Source organism: Dendrobates tinctorius, unplaced genomic scaffold (assembly GCF_039654945.1).
Source record: "Dendrobates tinctorius isolate UK_male_01 unplaced genomic scaffold, ASM3965494v1 ptg000143l, whole genome shotgun sequence".
Taxonomy (NCBI): domain Eukaryota; kingdom Metazoa; phylum Chordata; class Amphibia; order Anura; family Dendrobatidae; genus Dendrobates; species Dendrobates tinctorius.
The window spans coordinates 2,768,400-2,789,764 of record NW_027361810.1 but is presented as its reverse complement, the minus strand read 5'-3'; the positions used below and the strand labels follow the sequence as shown (position 1 = coordinate 2,789,764).

At 43.7% G+C, this 21,365-nt stretch overlaps 1 protein-coding gene across 1 annotated transcript; it reads left to right on the top strand.

The window, feature by feature from the left end:
• Window positions 1-96: 96 nt before the first annotated feature.
• On the top strand, window positions 97-7,068 carry INHBB (inhibin subunit beta B). Its single transcript, XM_073545314.1, has 2 exons — window positions 97-1,159; window positions 4,116-7,068. The coding sequence occupies exons 1-2, from the start codon at window positions 574-576 to the stop codon at window positions 4,886-4,888; spliced, it is 1,359 nt and encodes a 452-aa protein (XP_073401415.1). The 5' UTR covers window positions 97-573; the 3' UTR covers window positions 4,889-7,068.
• Window positions 7,069-21,365: the final 14,297 nt, after the last annotated feature.

The following is a 21,365-nucleotide window of genomic DNA, read 5'->3' as shown; positions in this document are numbered from 1 at the left end:
TATATTTTGCTCCTCCCCAGTAATTGGGGTGGGGGGTATATATAATGTCCTGTATGTAATGCCCCCTCCCCCCCATGAGTGTTACGCCCCCATTGGTTGAGCTGAGTGTTTGCAAACAGCCTGTGACAGAGTGCTGTGTCCTGTGTCGTGTGTTGTGTCAGGTTCTCACGGGATAAATAGGAAGCGCCGAGTGACGAATAGGAAGCCGGAGCCGGGGCAGTGACAGCAGAGCTGCGGGGGACAGAGCGCTGCACGGCCGCGACGCACAGGTGCACACAGCACACGTGGAGCAGAGACCCAGTGCAGAGGCGCCGGAGATCTCCCACTGCAGGACCCAAAGCAGAAGGGGGACCAAGAGCAGAGATTCCAGAAATCTTTACAGGCGACTTCAGCACTTCGGAGATCTCGGGGAAGCGGGGACCCACAGGAGTCCTGGATAAAGCGCAAGGTTTGAGAGATTTCTGCTGCTTATAGGGAGACCCCTATTCCTGAACTGTGGAGCCCCCAGGAGACGACCAGGAAGCTGCGGATCTCTTCAGAGGGAGGTGATCGCCAGCTCCGCGGCTCAGCTCCATGGCTCTCCCTGGTAGATCGCCAGCTCCGCGGCTCAGCTCCATGGCTCTCCCTGGTAGATCGCCAGCTCCGCGGCTCAGCTCCATGGCTCTCCCTGGTAGATCGCCAGCTCCGCGGCTCAGCTCCATGGCTCTCCCTGGTAGATCGCCAGCTCCGCGGCTCAGCTCCATGGCTCTCCCTGGTAGATCGCCAGCTCCGCGGCTCAGCACCTTCCTTCTGCTTGCCCTCCAGGTCCTGTGCGCAGCCGGCAGCCCTACAGCAGTGCCCGAGCCTCCCCCGTCCTCCTCCCCGAACACCTGCGCATCTTGCGGCCTCCGGCCCCCGGAGGAGGCGGCTGGCATGGAGCAGGGCTTTGTGGAGGCGGTGAAGCGCCACATTCTGACCAGGCTACAGATGCGGGAGCGGCCGAACATCACCCACGCTGTGCCCCGTGCCGCCATGCTGACCGCCCTGAGGAAGCTGCACGCCGGGCGCCTGCGGGAGGACGGACGCCTGGAGATCCCCAGCATGGACGGGCACGGCATGTCTGGCCCCGAGAGCCCCGAGCACGGCGCCACCTCCGAGATCATCAGCTTTGCCGAAGCAGGTAGGAAACCAGAACAGTACAGAGGAGATGGATGCACAGTATAGAGGAGATGGATGCACAGTATAGAGGAGATGGATGCACAGTACAGATGAGATGGATGCACAGTATAGAGGAGATGGATGCACAGTATAGAGGAGATGGATGCACAGTATAGAGGAGATGGATGCACAGTATAGAGGAGATGGATGCACAGTATAGAGGAGATGGATGCACAGTATAGAGGAGATGGATGCACAGTACAGATGAGATGGATGCACAGTACAGATGAGATGCATGCACAGTACAGATGAGATGGATGCACAGTATAGAGGAGATGGATGCACAGTATAGAGGAGATGGATGCACAGTATAGAGGAGATGGATGCACAGTATAGAGGAGATGGATGCACAGTATAGAGGAGATGGATGCACAGTATAGAGGAGATGGATGCACAGTATAGAGGAGATGGATGCACAGTATAGAAGAGATGGATGCACAGTATAGAAGAGATGGATGCACAGTATAGAGGAGATGGATGCACAGTATAGAAGAGATGGATGCACAGTATAGAAGAGATGGATGCACAGTATAGAAGAGATGGATGCACAGTATAGAAGAGATGGATGCACAGTATAGAAGAGATGGATGCACAGTATAGAAGAGATGGATGCACAGTATAGAAGAGATGGATGCACAGTATAGAGGAGATGGATGCACAGTATAGAGGAGATGGATGCACAGTATAGAAGAGATGGATGCACAGTATAGAGGAGATGGATACACAGTATAGAGGAGAAGGATGCACAGTACAGAGGAGATGGATACACAGTATAGAGGAGATGGATACACAGTATAGAGGAGATGGATACACAGTATAGAGGAGATGGATGCACAGTATAGAGGAGATGGATGCACAGTATAGAGGAGATGGATGCACAGTATAGAGGAGATGGATGCACAGTATAGAGGAGATGGATGCACAGTATAGCTGAGAAGGGTGCACAATATAGCTGAGATGGGTGCACAGTATAGAGGAGATGGATACACAGTATAGAGGAGATGGATGCACAGTATAGAGGAGATGGATGCACAGTATAGAGGAGAAGGATGCACAGTATATATGAGATGGATGCACAGTGCAATGTGAGGAGCAGGTCACAGGAAGGTGCAGGAGTGGGGGGAAGTATATAGCGCAGCATATAACACGGGCTGGGTGCCCTGCTGACAGGTAGAGTAGTAGGAAAAGAAGTTACAGAGACACAGTATGGGGGGATTGGGGCACAGGGTGTATAGGCCCAGAGTATAGTCTAGAAGTATTGAGGTACAGTATATATATAGGCACAGAGTATTTGGTGATTGGGGTACAGGATATATAGGCACAGAGTATTGGGGGATTGAGGTACAGTGTAGGGCAGCACACTGGCTCAGTGGTTAGCACTGCAGCCTTGCAGCGCTGGAGTCTTGGGTTCAAATCCCACCAAGGACAACATCTGCAAGGAGTTTGTATGTTCTCCCCGTGTTTACGTGGGTTTCCTCTGGGTTCTCCGGTTTCCTCCCACGTTCCAAAGACTGATAGGGAATCTAGATTGTGAGCCCCAATCGGGGACAGTGGCAATAATGTGCAGAATATGTTAGCGCTATATAAAAATAAAGATTATTACTTTACTATTATTATTATTACTACTACTGTATATAGTTACAGAGTATAGGGGGATTGAGGTACAGTGTATATACACATAGAGTATAGGGACATCAGGGTACAGGGTTTATAGGTACAATGTATGGGGGCAGCGGAGTACAGGGTATACAGACGCAATATATTGAGGGATCAGGATATATAGGCACAGAGTATTGGGGTACAGGGTATATAGGCACAGAGTATTGAGGGATCAGAGTATGAGGTATACAATGCATACAGTGAAAGACATAATTTAAAGGGGCCTATAGCAAAAGCTAATAGAGAAGGACAATGGCATAATTTATAGAGGCTGGCCGAGTAATAACATGCATGATATAGGGGCACAGTTTGTTCAGGTTATAGACAGTAGTTACCATTACCAACAGTCTGATAGTTTGTATGGACATGGGAATGGACCTTATACAGGTATATGAGGCAAGGCTCAGAGCGGAGGAGACTGAGCACAGTATTAATAAAGGGTGAGAAGTACACTGGCTGTAGGTCACCATATAGGTGGTGTTTGGAGCAGACTGAAATGAGCAGAAGCAGAAATAGATGAAAAGTGGATGAAGTTCATCTATTTTCCTGATGCCCACCTATGTCACCTTGTACCTGTCAGGTCATGGTGGGGGTGTCTGTGTCTATGTGCAAGGGTGTAGGGGTGATGGATAGAGATTTCATACACCACAGCCCCATAGAGGACCGCAGACCAATCTGCAGCCTCCACAATAACTGAGCCCTGGACAAGGCGAACTCGGTACAATGCTCAGATCTTTCTCATCTGGCAGCATATTCTGGGATTGTTCTGTCTCACCTCTCAGTTTTTACCTACATTTTTCATATTGGATGCGAGACATAAACTTTTGCTGTTGTAAGGCTCCATCTCATGACCTAGATATATTCTTTTCTGCAGGGTTCCCAACCCTCCATAAACTCCTGCACAGAGTCTATGAAGCTAAATGAATTTTAAGCTTGTACGGATCATTGTGATTGTCATATCATCATTTTGCTTTTCTCAGTAGATGATGCTGTTGTGTTAATAATTAGGTTAGCAGCCCTGCTTCTCTGTAATAAATACTACCATCACATACCTGATATCGACAGATAAGTGCGCAGGAGAGGAAATGTGACTGGCAGGGATAGATGGGGGCTCATCCAGCAATGGTCTGAGGAATGAAGCTCACTGATTTTTAGGTGTTTCTTAATCTCTTTGTAAAATATTGATATTTAATTGAGTAAAGTTCTTCCTTGTTTTATGGCGTATAGGTCTTCATTCCTTTTTTTTCTACTTTCTGCAGATGACGTCACAGCTTCCAGAGTCCGACTGTCATTCATTATTTCCAATGAAGGGAACCAGAACTTGTTCGTTATTCAGGCCAACCTTTGGCTGTACCTCAAGCTACCTGATGTTGTAGAAAAAAGTGGAAGGCGTAGAATCAGAATAAAACTTCATTTCCAAGATCCATCTGACCCAGCCAAGATGAGCCTGGTGGAGAAAAGAGTAGATGTTAGGCGGAGCGGTTGGCACACATTTCCCTTGACTGATACCATCCAAACTCTTTTTGAGAAGGGTGAACGTAGGCTTAACTTAGAAGTTCAATGCGATAGCTGTGAGGAATGGTCTGTAATCCCAGTGTACGTGGATCCTGGAGAAGAATCCCACCGCCCCTTTCTGGTGGTTTATGCCAGACTTGCTGACAACAAGCATCGGATACGTAAAAGAGGTCTTGAGTGTGACGGACGTACAAACCTCTGTTGTAGGCAGCAGTTTTATATTGACTTTCGGCTCATTGGGTGGAATGACTGGATCATAGCACCATCAGGGTACTATGGCAATTACTGTGAGGGGAGTTGCCCTGCCTACCTGGCTGGTGTACCGGGTTCTGCCTCGTCCTTTCACACTGCAGTGGTGAATCAGTACAGGATGCGAGGGTTGAATCCAGGAACAGTGAACTCCTGTTGTATTCCAACAAAATTAAGTACAATGTCCATGCTGTACTTCGATGATGAGTACAATATTGTCAAGAGGGACGTGCCTAACATGATCGTGGAGGAATGTGGATGCGCGTGATTGAAGTCACCGGACAATGACAAATTTCGCCGTACTTCAACCAGTGGGATATTGTGTCACAGTGACAGCTAGGGGGAAGAGATAACTTGAGACGAATGCTTAGGGGGCGTCCTATCGTCTTCACAGGCATCTATACAACATGGTTTGAGATTGTCTGCTCATAGGTCCACTCACTGTGACACCCAAGGAGAAAGCCAAAAGGTTTTCATTGACCGGACCTTCCGGTCAAATGTATTGTTTCAAGGGATGAAAAATAGCACGTTCCAGGACATACTTCTTTAGTGACCAACTGAGGAAGTGGACCCTCCAAGGCAATCGTGGTCCTGGCTTTCTGAGATCCTCTTCCAGCACTTGCAGCAAGGAATGTATAGTTACGTTGTTGCTGAATGATGAGCAGCCCAGTATTGGTCATCTCTAATTAACTTTTATGCATCTGACTGTGGATTTATCACAGAATAACGATGACCTATATGTGGCCTGGAAACCAGCAGTGGGACCGTGGAGCATTCTACTTTTCTACTGTGTGGACGGATGTGACTTTGTTACTTTATGCACAAGCTGGCATGTACAGGAGACGTTGGAATGGATATACAGATATATATACGTATAAATATATATATTTATATATTATTTTTGTAACCCCTTTGATAACACAATGGCCTGCTAATCATAGTTCTGCAATTTCATCTTGCACTGGGGGGGTTAAATAACAGGGAGAATCCAGATGAAGGTACAGATGGATAAAAAAGATCCCCTTGTGTCAAACGACAAGGGTGGGAGGGGGGGCTACAGATACCACAGCACTTGCAAACCACTAGGTACGCATTTCAACAGCAGCACTTGCTCTTCTCACTACCTTCAATGATGGTACTTGATAGTGCACTTATTCTTACTTAACCCATTCCTTGCTGCAGAAGGTAATTCACTGCTGTCCAAGCGGTCAAACATACAACTACTTATTCTAACCCGGCCATACAAATACTCATTGCATTATCTCATGCATTTGGTAGAAATAAAAAGTCCAGGATATGGAAATCGTCAGCACGCAAATACACATACCTTCATAATTCTTATAAATGGGGTCTCGTGGGAAGCTCAACAGTTCTTCAAGTTATATGATTGTATAAAAACCAGAAGTGATACATTGTATCACCAGAATGAGGAGTGCTATCACATCTGGGCCGGGCAAATCCAGAAAACTGGCAGGATGAGAGCTCTATTAAAAATGTTAGACCATCCTTACCATGTATATATGTGTGCAGATGTAGCAGAACTGGGATCATCATTTATTTTCTGCGCCTTGATGTATTATATCCTTGGTTTTACTCAGGACTGCAGCGGACATCCAATGTAACTTCAAAGGATAAATTGTCATATTACATCTGTATGTCTATATCTATCGTATCATGGTCAGTTTTTATTTTAGAAACCTGGCCTGATGTGTAGTATATCAGACCAAGGATTGGCTAAGATCTGGAATATGATCTCACCGGTATGTGACCACATCAGATAAAGGCTGGAATATGATTAGTTTGGAAAGAGGCGACCAACTGTTGTAAACCTACCGAGCTATGCATTTCAATAACATGACACCTGGCACAATGGACTCAAGACAGAAGTTATTTTATTTTCTAATATATATTTTTTATACTTGAAATAAATTCATTCGCTTTTTTTTTTCTTTTGTAAGCGAAGGATTGTTTAACGTTTTGCACTGATTTGATGCATGATTAGCCACAACTGCCATTTGTAAGCGAGAATAAAAGGATATTTTTATAGCGACCGAATTAAGACATTTTCATTGAACTATATACGTCAGTTTGGAACCAAAGAGGCCAATGTGATAGAGTAACGGTGAAGCTTTGAGGCTCATGTATACTGTAAATAGCTGTAGCTGCCTCTCCGGTGGGCCTACGGGAAACCAATGCATTTATTTTGTTTCATTCCAATGTGTTGTTGTTGTCTTTTTTTTCTATACACATGGAATGTAGAGAGAAAATGACTATTGTAGTATAAGAAATACGCATTCCTAAATTTAATGTTTGTTTATTTAATAAGACGTTCACTTTAGTTTCTGTTACATAATAATAATTTAAAACCAAACGTTGTTCCCTTAGACTCGCTGTCACAGCATTTCCTTATTGTGTACAGTCTAAATAAAGAAACCGTTCTAAACAAGATATATTATTGTCATCCCTTGGAATGGAAAACCTTCATATGGACAAAGACTTCCATGTATTTAAGTAATCATTAATATTCACCGTTACAAATTTTCCTTCTGTTTTTTTTTTTTTTTTTTTTTTAAATAATTACAAGATTAACTTTAGAAATGACATTGTGACCTGGGCATAAAACCCACAATCTGAATATATGAAACAGGGGAAGGAAGTCAATGTTGTTGCATTAATGGGTTGATGCAATCTTCAAGAATAAGTAATAACTGATGATGCTTGTAAATAAAAGCAGTTTTGCAATTTGCTGTTTATTAAATTTTTCAGCTGTTTTTGAGCTAATACCACTTATGTTTTTAACTTGTTGCTTAAGAGACCAACCATTGCTGCCAGCAGTTGAACGTGTTCTTGAGATTTTTTTCTTATTGAGCTTGTAAGCGCTGTTTTGAAGGTAGTCTGGAGCACGCTGTTACATCCTAATCTTGATCAGTTTCAGCTCAATGCTTGCATCCCAGACAGCAGCAGTGGTTGGTCTCCTAGGCAACTAGCTGTAAATAAAAATATTCAAAATTCTAATAAGCAGTAAATTGCAAAAGTGTTGTGTGATATTCCCATCCTCATAAATTGGTATTAACTCTTCAAACTTTTATTACCCAGATCTTTGTTTGCTCCATAGGAAAGATTTATCAGGAGTGCAAAAGCAAAGTGAAGCAGTTGTCCAGCATAACCTGATTATTTCTACTACTGGCAATTCCTCCACTTTTCCTTTGCATCTCTTCTGATAAATGACACATATTGTGTTTTAGCCATAGGGGGGATATGATGGGCCCCCTATAGAGGAATATCAGATCATTGACTATTTAAGATCAAAAGGATACATGGTAACAAATGTCAAACCTCCACCAAAAATATTGGAAATCCCTCATCCTGTATGTATTCAACCTGCTCTCCTTGCAGTCACTGTATCTACATTTTCTTCAAAGATTTCTTGCCAGATGTTCAGTTTCCCACACAAGCAAATATCTGTCAGAATGTGACAACTAAGCTCCACCCTGGGTGGGAAACATTAAAAAATGCCACTCTGACACGATGCTTCATGGGACCTTTCACTTTTGCAAGTTATATAATTTCTCACTGTGTAAAATGTAATGACTGGAAATTTCCTTTCCTATGCTCTGCCATGCGGAAGATTGTGAATTTTCTAAGATGACTTATGCAAAAATTTCTGGAGATATCGCACTACAGTAACAATTTATAGAGCGGGAATATTGTCAGGAAGTTTCAGACTCTATGGCAGTTGTTACTGTGTGTGTTTGTATATATGTGTGTGTGTATGTATATATGTATTTATGTGTGTGTGTGTGTATATATATATATATAATGTATTCCACCACACATGCAATGAATCTTGTATGTTGTACTGCTACGAGCTAGTTCTGAAAGCCGAGCACTGATTGGCTGCTGTGGGCGACAGTTCTGATAAATGGGGCCTAATGTTTATTTTTAGGACGTCAGTGAGAGGGATCCCGCGCCTGGGTCATCCCTGCTTATATGCACCTTGTACACATCACTTACAGTTCACTACCTGCGGCGAGGTAGAAACATGCAGTTCTACAAGATATTCTGGTCTACACGATACAGCGGCATTCGCTGCGTTATGGGGAACACTGAGCCACTCAGTCACACTAATTACGGAGGGGAGATGTGGTTTTTTTTTTTCCCGCATGTTTGTAACTGATCCATTCTTAAAGGGGTATTAGATATCACATGCCAATCTTCCATTACTAAAGCTGAATTGATGGGAAGCTGTTCTGAATCTGTGAGCTGAGTGCTGATAGATATGAAGTAGTTGCACACGCAGCTTTGGATTTGACTAAGAGTATTATCCACTAAATCACTGATGAGAGAAGCAAAGAATAAGATGTTACTCGGCACCATTGTTCCAGGCAGAATTCATGTGATGTTTTTGGCAAATTGTGTCCCCATGGCTTCTGTCAGGTCGGTGCATACTGAGATACCACAAAGAAAAAAGATAGAATTGCCGCTCCATAATCTGTATCAGGTACAAGAATATCCTGTGCTGTATATGTTGATTCAGTTGATTGACACTTGGGATAAGGAGAGAAAAACTTGCTCTTGAGGGCAGAATGGATCATGCATTATGGATGTACCTAAAAATTAAAAAAAAATTACAAGCCGGTCATAGTATCTTCTCCCGTTACCACTAAAGCAGCATACCTTCTGGATGCCTTGCAAGACTGTGACAATTAGTGCAATTCAGAAATAAAGTAGCTTTAACCAAAACGTCAGGAGGCTGGTAATCTACCACCCTGATGGTCAGGAGTCTGAAGGAGCAGGTTCCTGTAGGATAGTCAAGACATCATGGTGTGAGGAGCCTACACATGGACTGAACCTTTATCCTTTCCCATCCGTCGTGCCTTTTTTCAGCCATACTATGTACCTATACATACATGCTTTCTACACCTTACGGTAGCCTGTCGATGACAGATGGTATTTGGCAGAGACTTCTATGAAAGGTATACATCAAGAGATTTTCCTGGCATGAACAAAAAACAGGCCATTACCGTGATCTGAGCAGGTATGAAGAAGTCATGCATATAAAGAACAGAACACTTCTGGCTTCGACATTGCAGGTTCATATAAAAATAACCTGCAAGTGACAGGCACACAAAACTCAATGGCAGCTGCAGAGGAGAGCACTGGGAACCTGTCCTGAGTGTAGACTCCATAGATACAGGGATCAGAGTCCTCTCAGCTCCCTCCATGCTAATGAGGATACTGTTTCCCTGTACTTTTTACTTAACCAGATCTGATTGCAGCAAGTGACATCAGGAGAACAATAGCTCCATTCTGATACATGCGACCTCACACTGCCCTGACACAGGATCCTGTTCCCAGATCTGCCTGACTCACTGCACATCCTTACACCAGGAGAACGGCAGCCGCAAGCAAACAGGTTGTACATCCCATATAACAATGCACCTGTCATTGGGAATATGAAATACATTCCTTTATGCTCAACCTGCACCGTATTCCAGATAGCCATAGCAATGTAGGGTGTAGAGGTTGTAACTGCAGCCAGGATCCACAGCTTCAAAGCAGAACATTAGAATGAAGGTGATGTAAAATCAAGGTTGACTTGTGAAACATTTATACCTTATATATCAAATTTCTGTGGTTAAAGATTAAAACTATTTAAAATATTTCAAGAATAGAATAACTATTTACATACTCTGCACATGCTGTACTGATCCTGTGTTACACCCTGTATTATTCCCCAGAGCTGCACTCACTATTCTGCTAGTGCAGTCACTGTGTACATACATTACATTACGGATCCTGAGTTACCTCCTGTATTATACCCCAGAGCTGCACTCACTATTCTGCTGGTGCAGTCACTGTGTACATACATTACATTACTGATCCTGAGTTACATCCTGTATTATACTCCAGAGCTGCACTCACTATTCTGCTGGTGCAGTCACTGTGTACATACATTACATTACTGATCCTGAGTTACATCCTGTATTATACTCCAGAGCTGCACTCACTATTACGCTGGTGCAGTCACTGTGTACATACATTACATTACTGATCCTGAGTTACATCCTGTATAATACCCCAGAGCTTCACTCACTATTGCAGTCACTGTGTACAAGCATTACGTTACTGATCCTGAGTTACTTCCTGTATTATACCCCAGAGCTGTACTCACTATTCTGCTGGTGCAGTCACTGTGCACATACATTACATTACTGATCCTGAGTTACCTCCTGTATTATACTCCAGAGCTGCACTCACTATTCTGCTGGTACAGTCACTGTGTACATACATTACATTACTGATCCTGAGTTACCTCCTGTATTATACTCCAGAGCTGCACTCACTATTCTGCTGGTGCAGTCACTGTGTACATACATTACATTACTGATCCTGAGTTACATCCTGTATTATACTCCAGAGCTGCACTCACTATTCTGCTGGTGCAGTCACTGTGTACATGCATTACATTACTGATCCTGAGTTACATCCCTGCGCCAGAGCTGCACTCACTATTCTGCTGGTGCAGTCACTGTGTACATACATTAGATTCCTGATCCTGAGTTACATCCTGTATTATACTCCAGAGCTGCACTCACTATTCCGCAGGTGCAGTCACTGTGTACATACCTTACATTACTGCTCCTGAGTTATATCCTGTATTACACTCCAGAGCTGCACTCACTATTCTGCTGGTGCAGTCACTGAGTACATACATTACATTACTGATCCTGAGTTACATCCTGTATTATACTCCAGAGCTGCACTCACTATTCCGCTGGTGCAGTCACTGTGTACATACATTACATTACTGATCCTGAGTTACATCCTGTATTACACTCCAGAGCTGCACTCACGATTCTGCTGGTGCAGTCACTGTGTACATACATTACATTTTTAATCCTGAGTTACCTCCTGTATTATACTCCAGAGCTGCACTCACTAGTCTATTCTGCTGGTGCAGTCACTGTGTACATACATTACTGATCCCGAGTTACATCCTGTATTATACCCCAGAGCTGCACTCACTATTCTGCTGGTGCAGTCACTGTGTACATACATTACTGATCCCGAGTTACATCCTGCATTATACCCCAGAGCTGCACTCACTATTCTGCTGGTGCAGTCACTGTGTACATACATTACATTACTGATCCTGAGTTACCTCCTGTATTATACTCCAGAGCTGCACTCACTATTCTGCTGGTGCAGTCACTGTGTACATACATTACTGATCTTGAGTTACATCCTGTATTATACCCCAGAGCTGCACTCACTATTCTGCTGGTGCAGTCACTGTGCACATACATTACTGATCCTGAGTTACACCCTGTATTATACTCCAGAGCTGCACTCACTATTCTGCTGGTGCAGTCACTGTGTACATACATTACTGATCCTAAGTTACAATGTAGACTTTCAAATACAATTCTGAAACATTTTGCTTATTACGATTAAGGGTATGTGTCCACGGTCCGGATTCCTTGCGCTTTGGACGCAGCGGATACCCCGCTCCGCCCAAAGCACTGCCCCCTTTTGTATGCGTGGTGATTCATTGAACACATGCGGAATCACTGCATCCTATACATAGACTGTAATATATCTTGCAGAGACTGAGCGTCTCCACAAGATAAATAGACATGCTGCTGTCTATAAAGACGCGCCACGTGTCCGGTTACGCAGGTCTGCCCCCTGTGTGTTTGTACGCATAGTGGAGATGGGATTTCATAAAATCCCATCCACTATGCTGTAACATCTGGGCGCTGTGGATCGGTCGCTGCGGCTGTACACAGCGTCCTATCTTCAGCCAATACTGAAGGAATCCTGAACATGGAAACCTACCCTTAGAGTTGTGCTTTCTGACCTGCAGGGATTTCAGGGCTGACATAATTCCTCTGCTTTCTTGTTATCTGAGAGCTTAGCAGTGTTTTCCTAATTCAAAGAAGCAAGTCCCCTGCTTGGGGGTTTCATAGTAAATTTCTGTTCGTCCGCAGCTTCAGCTGATAGAATGAGGGTTTTCAGTGAAATGGGAGCTGCATGTTATGTATTTATATGCTGTGAGCCCCCCCTAGTGATGGCAGCTGGCAGTGAGAATGCTATTATTTATGTACTAGTTGGCCTGTGCAAAATTTTCGCACATTGGTCTTCGGGGGCGCAGGCAATTTCAGAAAAAGCAAGCTGGTCAAATGTAAATATATTTCATGAGCTGATGAACACAGATAGGTATTTATATATGTAGATTGGTAATAAAGTAAATTGCTTTGATACGTAGAGGCCAAAAAATGTTTTCCTGTTGAGGTGCCACCTGCAGGTCATTGTGTCTTTCTGCAGGTTTATGAAAATGAATGTTTAAACTGTATTTATTGATAAAAATCAGGAATGTGTGGTTTGTTTGCCTCATTTCTTGCTAAAGGGGGCAAGTTTACCTTTCAAATGGTGTATTATTTTTGTGTGTGGGGCGAAGTAATAACCGAAAAAGCAGTGCATCTATACAAATGTGTTTGCATATGTGATTCATCTGCAATGAAGTGTGCAATCCTCCAATTTGCCTGAAATAGGCTGGGCAAGCAGTTAGGCAAGCTGGAAAGCCCCCAAGGCAAATGTTTGGATTTGTTTGTGATGTCTGTAAGCAGCTTTGTGGTAGTGTGTTTTGGGGTAATGTGGTGCCACCTGCAGGTCATTTTTCCTTACTGCAGGTTTATGAAAATTAATGTTTTTTGATCAAATCGTGGATGTGTGGTCTGTTTGGCTATTTTCTTGCTGAAGGGGGCAAGTTTACTTTTTGAATGGTGTATCATTTGTGTGCGTGGGTGGAGTATGAACGGAGATACAAAGTGATCATCGAAAAACAGTGTTTAGAAATAATAGAATAGATAATCGGGATTTGGAGCTCTGCACCCTGGGTAAAAGGGATCTACACCTCTGCAACGTCTAACACTCTCCTGCATAGCTCTGGAAATTTCCATAAGAGGCAACAGAAAAATAAATTACTTTTTCAAATGAAGGAAAACTGGATCCATGAAAACCTCCAACTACAGGCTCTTCTCTTTACACAAGGATATGGTTCTCCATTCAGATTTTATCTGATCCACTAAATGGAGACCTCTGATAATTCTCATAGCAATCATGCAAAACAATGCAAATTACTGTGCAGATCTGATCTGTAAATTTGCATAATCTGGGGACAGCAACTGGCAACAGCGTAGTATTAGACATGAAGCCTTACTTTAGCGTGGAGTGTCATTTAGGTCAATGATCTTATTAAAAATTCTCCCACTCTCTTCGTCCTTGAGACGAAGCTAGTGCAAAACGCGCGTCGGGGACCTTTAGCTACAAAGTTGTATGTTACTTGTATGCACTCTGCACTTTTCTCTGACAGCAGTCATGCTTTAAGTGGCGTAATATACTATAGCTATGACTATCATGTCAGCACTAGTATTCCTGGCTGGACACTGTCTTAACTTGCCACCGCTACATATATATTTGTTAGCATTATATGCACTGTGCATTTACTTTATCTTGGCTGTTTTATGGCTTGGATTGCTCATTTGTGTCACTATATATGATTATACACTAGTCTGCTATTATTTCATCACCATTTGGATATTTTTGTATTGGTTATCATATACCATATCATTTTTGTGTGGGTTACCTTTCCTGCACTTCATTTATTGTTTTCATATATATGTAGACTTTGAGTGCATAGGAGTTTTATATCACTATTTAGTAAGCCCTACACTGGTGATTATTATTGTTGCACTAGACTGTATGTGTTATACTTTTGTGCTTCTCTATAGTGATTATCTACCATATGGCAGTACATTTACATACTTACCTTGTTAGGTTGTATTGGACATGTATCTCCTTTTTGTGATTTTACTTTTTTGCTATTATGCAATAATAAAGGCTGAATATTTTATGGCTAACTTCGCTTGCCTTGTCTGATGTTGTAGTACTTTTGGAAGTGCCATTTATAAGACTCTATTATTTGGATATATTATCCATTCACATTGTGTTTGCATGCTTTGTCATGTCCCTTGTTACTTTCAGGATCTTGTCATGTACGCCGGGTCCGTCACGTTATAAGGCTGCATTCAGCTGACGCATTGTGTTTCCACCTGTAGCGCAAGTTTAATACACACTCAGCGCCAGAGAAAGGAAAGGCCATGAATGGGCAGCAGCGACTCCTCCATTCACACAGAGCCGGCAGGAACATTACTCATCAGCTCTTACATCTAATGGTTGTTCCATTATCTAAGACCAGATTACATATATACAGTGAGGCCTCATTCACATCACACCTGCTGCTATTGTAGAGAAATCCCAGGGCGTAGGAATGCCGGAGCATCACCCAAAACACAGGGCGGCGGATGTCCATCAACCTGCTACAATGTCACTGGGATTTACGATCAACCTATCTACTTTTCTTCAAAATGACCTTAGAGATAATTCTACGGTGGCCTTCAAGAATAAACCCTAACACAGGAGGGAATGGGGAGTGGGCTGCGCGTCAGTTGTGGCACTGGTGAATACAGACAGAAAAGGGCCCCTGTGCAAGAACAGTATGGTAGTTCTGCTATAACAGAAGTTTCTTGCTACTTTGTAAATGGTAGTGGCCCCTGACCTCCTGAACCCATGTGGGTCTGCACAGTGTGTACCAATGATATGTCCACTCCTGAATTGTAGACTGAACAAGGAGGAGCACTGTGTCAAATCAGTCTTCCATCCATCTATCCCATCTATCCTTCCATCCATCCATCCTTCCATTCTTCCATCAATCCATCCATCCATCCTTCCATCCATCCATCCATCCATCCATCCATCCATCCATCCTTCTATCCATCCAACCATCCTTCCATCCATCCATCCACCCACCCATCCATCCATCCATTCTTCTTTCCTTCCATCCATCCTTCCATTTATCCATGAATACATGAACCTTGAGCTGCAGTACTGCCATATAGACCATAATTATGGAATCAGCAATTTAGCGCCCAAGTTGGCTATTACATGGCGTACCTTGGCTTGGATCTTCTCTAATAAAGATGCCTCTTTTGGGCCATGGAGACAAATTTAAAATGACCTTAGATCTCATGCAGACATCCAAGCAAATCAGTCCGATCGCAGGTGCAATGTCCGGACTGGCTGCGGCCTCCCAGCCCGTATGTCACAGCCTCATAGACATATACGAAGCTGTGACGCTCAGGTCGTGGGAGCACAGTCTGTACGCTGTGCTCGATGCTTGGACTGATTGGTACCGACATCTGCATGAGCCCTTAGCCTTAGTACATACTGCGCCTGTGGATGCAGACTATGTAGGGAGCTTTTATACCTTAGTTCCCTACTCACTAGACCGAGGCCACTAGTACGTTCCTTCAGTCTCCATCTGGCAGGTATCTGTCTGTAGAGCGAGAATCTGTCTGCACTTTCCCTTACAGCGGGCAACTGGATAGAAACAACTGCCATTCAGTAGACATTGTTAACAATGCCCGGCTATGGTGGACAGATGTCTGGGCGACTATCCTGACTGTGGCCACTGTTAGCCACAGACCTGCGGAGCACAGGAGCCCGAAGGTGGGAGCAGACGCAGTGTGTACCTACCATTTATATGCTGGGAGGAGATCTCAGCCAAAAATGGAGGCAGTCACCACCTCCAATGTACAAGTGCTTCTCACAAAATTAGAATATCATCAAAAAGTGACTCTCCTCTATTCTCTAGAGTCATTACACACAGAGTGATCTATGTCACGGGTTTACTTCTGTTAATGTTGATGATTATGGCTTACAGCCAATGAAAACCCAAAAGTCATTATCTCAATAAATTAGAATACTTTATAACACCAGCTGGAAAAGTGATTGTAAAATCTGAAATGTAGGTCCACTGTGTTTTATCAAGACCAAAGTCAGCGCAGCCGTCTACCAGGACATGTTAGAGCTCTTCATGCTTCCCTCTGCCGACAAGCTTTATGGAGATGGAAATGTCATTGGACTTGGCCCCTGTCCACACTGCCAAAAGTACCAATACCTGGTGTACACACAACAATATCACTGGGCTTGATGGGCAGCAAACTCGCCTGACCTTAACCCCATAGAGAATCTATGGAATATTGTCAAGAGGAAGATGAGAGACACCAGACCCCACAATGCAGACGAGCTGAAGGCGGCTATCAAAGCAACCTGGACTTCCATAACCCCTCAGCAGTGCCACAGGCTGATCGCCTCCATGCCACGCCGCATTGATGCAGTAATTGATGCCAAAGGAGCCCGACCAAGTATTGAGTGCATTTACTGATCATACATTTCAGTAGGACAACATTTCAGATTTTACAATCATTTTTCAGGCTGGTGTTATAAAGTATTCTAATTTACTGAGATAATGACTTTTGGGTTTTCATTGGCTGTAAGCCATAATCATCAACATTACCAGAAATAAACACATGACATAGATCACTCTGTGTGTAATGATGCTACAGAATAGAGGAGATTAACGTTTTGTATTGAAGAACTGAAATAAATGATCTTTTTGATGATATTCTAATTTTGTGAGACGCGCCTGTATGCTGCAAATGAACAAACCTGATCAGCACCTAAAAGAGTGAAGCAAGTGTGAACAGGTGGAAGCTTCTGTGACTGTAATACATACATACATACAGAAAATGCAATTTGTGTGATCGGTACCTCACCTACCTAATAGTCTATATAGCAGAAATATTGCTCAAGATTCATATATTCAATGTCTGCAAGTATCATGGCGCACACAGCGTCTGCTGCACCTTTTGCTATCCATCCATCCATCCATCCATCCACAAATTAGTGATTTTTCATTTGCTCAAGACAACCAGTAAAATTACACATCCAGCTCAGCTACATCTTTGTTCCAGCCTTCTGGGATGATGGTATTTGGGAGGCTTGCAGCCATATTCCCATATCTGTGATGGATCAGATTCCATCAGTCTCATGATATTGTCCCATCCGTTCATCTGCCAGCTGTCTGACGAGGCCACATCTTATTAGCCTGTCTGTATGGGGTGGTCTCTGTAGAATAATGCAGCAGCGTGTGATGGAATGAAGGGACGGCATTAAATGCAGCCTGCAACAATGTATCACATCCTGAGAATCACAGATAAGAAGAAGAGAAGACTAGTGATCTGCAGGTGTCCTCAATAACAATGGCAGCTACTCAGGTCCCATGTCTTACGCTGTAGAAGATTACAATAATTAGAGGGCCGTCGTGTATTCAAGATTATATTATGGACTCATTAATTTATACTTTTTCAACAGTCGCAGAGCCTCTTAAAATGACCCCAACTAGAAAAGGAATAAACGGCTAATAAAATTTCCTTGTGCTCTTGACTCACGCGATGTATCCTGTGCCATCGCGTAGTGATGAGGAGCTTGAAAGGTAATTGTGATGCCAACATTATTATGACTTAGGGGCTTCTATGTTTCATGGAAAACTACTTTAAGGGTATGTTCCCACGGTAAGTAAACCGTCCAACCCGCAGCGTCCAGGTGTGACTGCATAGTGGATGGGATTTCAAGACATCCCATGCCCACTATGCGTCCAGAGACGCCCGTGGATCACCCGCGGAGACAGACATGTGGCGCATCTCTCCAGACCGCAGCAGGTCTATTTGTCTTGTGGAGATGTGAGTCTCCGCAAGATAAGTTTCACCCGTACAATGTATTAGATGCAGTGATTCCGCACGGTTCAGTGATCACAGAGGATTCACCTGCGTTCAATAGATGGCAGCGAGCATGTGCCAATTACTCACCGTGTGCATCTACCCTAAAGGTGTGCACACGCTGCAGATTCTGCTGCGGATTGATCCGTGCAGGTCAAAAGACCTGCGGTTTATCTGCGGTTTTGCCCTGCGGTTTATCACCTCTACAATGGAGGAGATGGTAAACCGCAGCGGAATCCGCAGAAAGAATTGACATGTCAAGCAAATCCACCCGGAAAAATCCGCACCGTCTGCACTGCGGTTTCCATTTCCCATATGATATTATGGTACTGTACAACACAGCAGAATCCGCAGCGTGTGCACACATCAGGCTATGTGCACACACTGTGGAATCACCTGCGGGTTTTTCCCCGCGGAACCGCAGGTAAAGTGATGATTTGGGGTGAGCTGGACCGCAGAGTGAAGGCAAAAGGGCCAACAAGTGCTAAGCATCTCTGGAAACTCCTTCAAGACTGTTGGAAGACCATTTCCGGTGACTACCACTTGAAGCTCAACAAGAGAATGCCAAGAGTGTGCAAAGCAGTAATCAAAGCAAAAGGTGGCTACTGTGAAGAACCTAGAATATAAGACATACAGTATTTTCAGTTGTTTCACACTTTTTTGTTAATTATATAATTCCACATGTGGTAATTCATAGTTTTGATGCCTTCAGAGTGAATCTACAATTTTCATAGTCATGAAAATAAAGAAAACGCTTTGATTGAGAAGGTGTGTCCAAACTTTTGGTCTGTACTGTGTGTATATATATATATATACACTCACTGGCCACTTTATTAGGTACACCATGCTAGTAAGGGGTTGGACCCCCTTTTGCCTTCAGAACTGCCTCAATTCTTCGTGGCAGAGATTCAACAAGGTGCTGGAAGCATTCCTCAGAGATTTTGGACCATATTGACATGATGGCATCACACAGTTGGCGCAGATTTGTCGGCTGCACATCCCTGATGCGAATCTCCCGTTCCACCACATCCCAAAGATGCTCTATTGGATTGAGATCTGGTGACTGAGGAGGCCATTTGAGTACAGTAAACTCATTGTCATGTTCAAGAAACCAATCTGAGATGATTCGAGCTTTATGACATGGCGCATTATCCTGCTGAAAGTAGCCATCAGATGTTGGGTACATTGTGGTCATAAAGGGATGGACATGGTCAGCAACAATACTCAGGTAGGCTGTGGCGTTGCAACGATGCTCAATTGGTACCAAGGGGCCCAAAGAGTGCCAAGAAAAAATTCCCCACACCATGACACCACCACCACCAGCCTGAACCGTTGATACAAGGCAGGATGGATCCATGCTTTCATGTTGTTTACGCCAAATTCTGACCCTACCATCCGAATGTCGCAGCAGAAATCGTGACTCATCAGACCAGGCAACGTTTTTCCAATCTTCTACTGTCCAATTTCGATGAGCTTGTGCAAATTGTAGCCTCAGTTTCCTGTTCTTAGCTGAGAGGAGTGGTACCCAGTGTGGTCTTCTGCTGCTGTAGCCCATCTGCCTCAAAGTTCGATGCACTGTGCGTTCAGAGATGCTCTTCTGCCTACCTTGGTTGTAACGGGTGGCAATTTGAGTCACTGTTGCCTTTCTATCAGCTCGAACCAGTATGCCCATTCTCCTCTGACCTCTGGCATCAACAAGGCATTTCCGGCCACAGAACTGCCGCTCACTGGATTTTTTTTCTTTTTCGGACCATTCTCTGTAAACCCTAGAGATGGTTGTGCGTGAAAATCCCAGTAGATCAGCAGTTTCTGAAATACTCAGACCAGCCCTTCTGGCACCAACAATCATGCCACGTTCAAAGGCACTCAAATCACCTTTCTTCCCCATACTGATGCTCGGTTTGAACTGCAGGAGATTGTCTTGACCATGTCTACATGCCTAAATGCACTGAGTTGCCGCCATGTGATTGGCTGATTAGAAATTAAGTCTTAACACACAGTTGGACAGGTGTACCTAATAAAGTGGCCAGTGAGTGTATATATATATATATATATATATACACACACACACACACTATGACTTATCTCGGCTAAGATAAAGCCTAGATTCTCAGGCTACATTCACACTGTGGGTGTAGCCAGGATCAAACCTGGGGGGGGGGGGGGGCAGAACCTCATACTGTTCCGCAGAATTTCATACTGCACGCCTCAGCTGCTGCAGAACCTCATACTGCACACCCCTACACTTGAAAATAAAGCCTGCACCTTAAGAAGATGTGGTGATGAATGCAGTCTATTTATTCCAACTATCAGTTGATGTTACTGAAGACGAGCAATGCCTGTCCTGGGCGTCCTTTTGGGCAGCTATGAGGTGGACCTGACTGGTGCTAAAAAAAAGGAGTGTTAGTCTGTGTGCTATCCGGCTTTCCTTCTTTTTGGTACAGATATGATATGGATAGACAGATATGGATAAATGGATATATAGATAGAGCAGATTTCTAATCTGCTTTTGCTATTGAAAACATTATCTATAAGCTCAAAAACCTTTCATGTGTTTCGTTTTTTTAAAAAGCTGATCTGCTGCTTTTGCAACTGAAAAACGTATCCTCAAAAAACGCAGGAAAAATGCTGTGTGTGAATGTAGCCTTAGATCAGGAATAGAACAGTCATTTATAGGACATTTTATAACTTTCCCAAATTCCTATGAAAAAATATTCAGCATATTCTGCATTGAACTACTGTACCCAATATATTATATATTGTCGGAGTCGGTCCATTTTATACCGACTCCAACTTCGACTCCGACTCCACCATAATGAGCACCGACTCCACGACTCCGACTCCACAGCCCTGTTGAAAACCCATAGGGTTACATGGTACTGTACCATGTCTGCGGAACTGCTGCAGTTCCAAAACCGCAGCGGAACCGCAGCAGAAACCGCAGTGTGTGCACATAGCCTTAAGCTTCCATTAACTTGTCCCATGGGGGTTTGGAAATCAGTATCTTACATGCTGGGCTTGGATATATTGCAGCTCAGCAGACAGTTTCATACATGCTGG

Excerpts from the sequence above, each read along its gene's own strand:
- INHBB (XM_073545314.1), top strand. The coding sequence starts at position 574 with ATGGCTCTCCCTGGTAGATCGCCAGCTCCGCGGCTCAGCTCCATGGCT. Across the intron at positions 1,160-4,115 it reads CATCAGCTTTGCCGAAGCAG|ATGACGTCACAGCTTCCAGA; the intron begins GTAGGAAACCAG and ends TACTTTCTGCAG.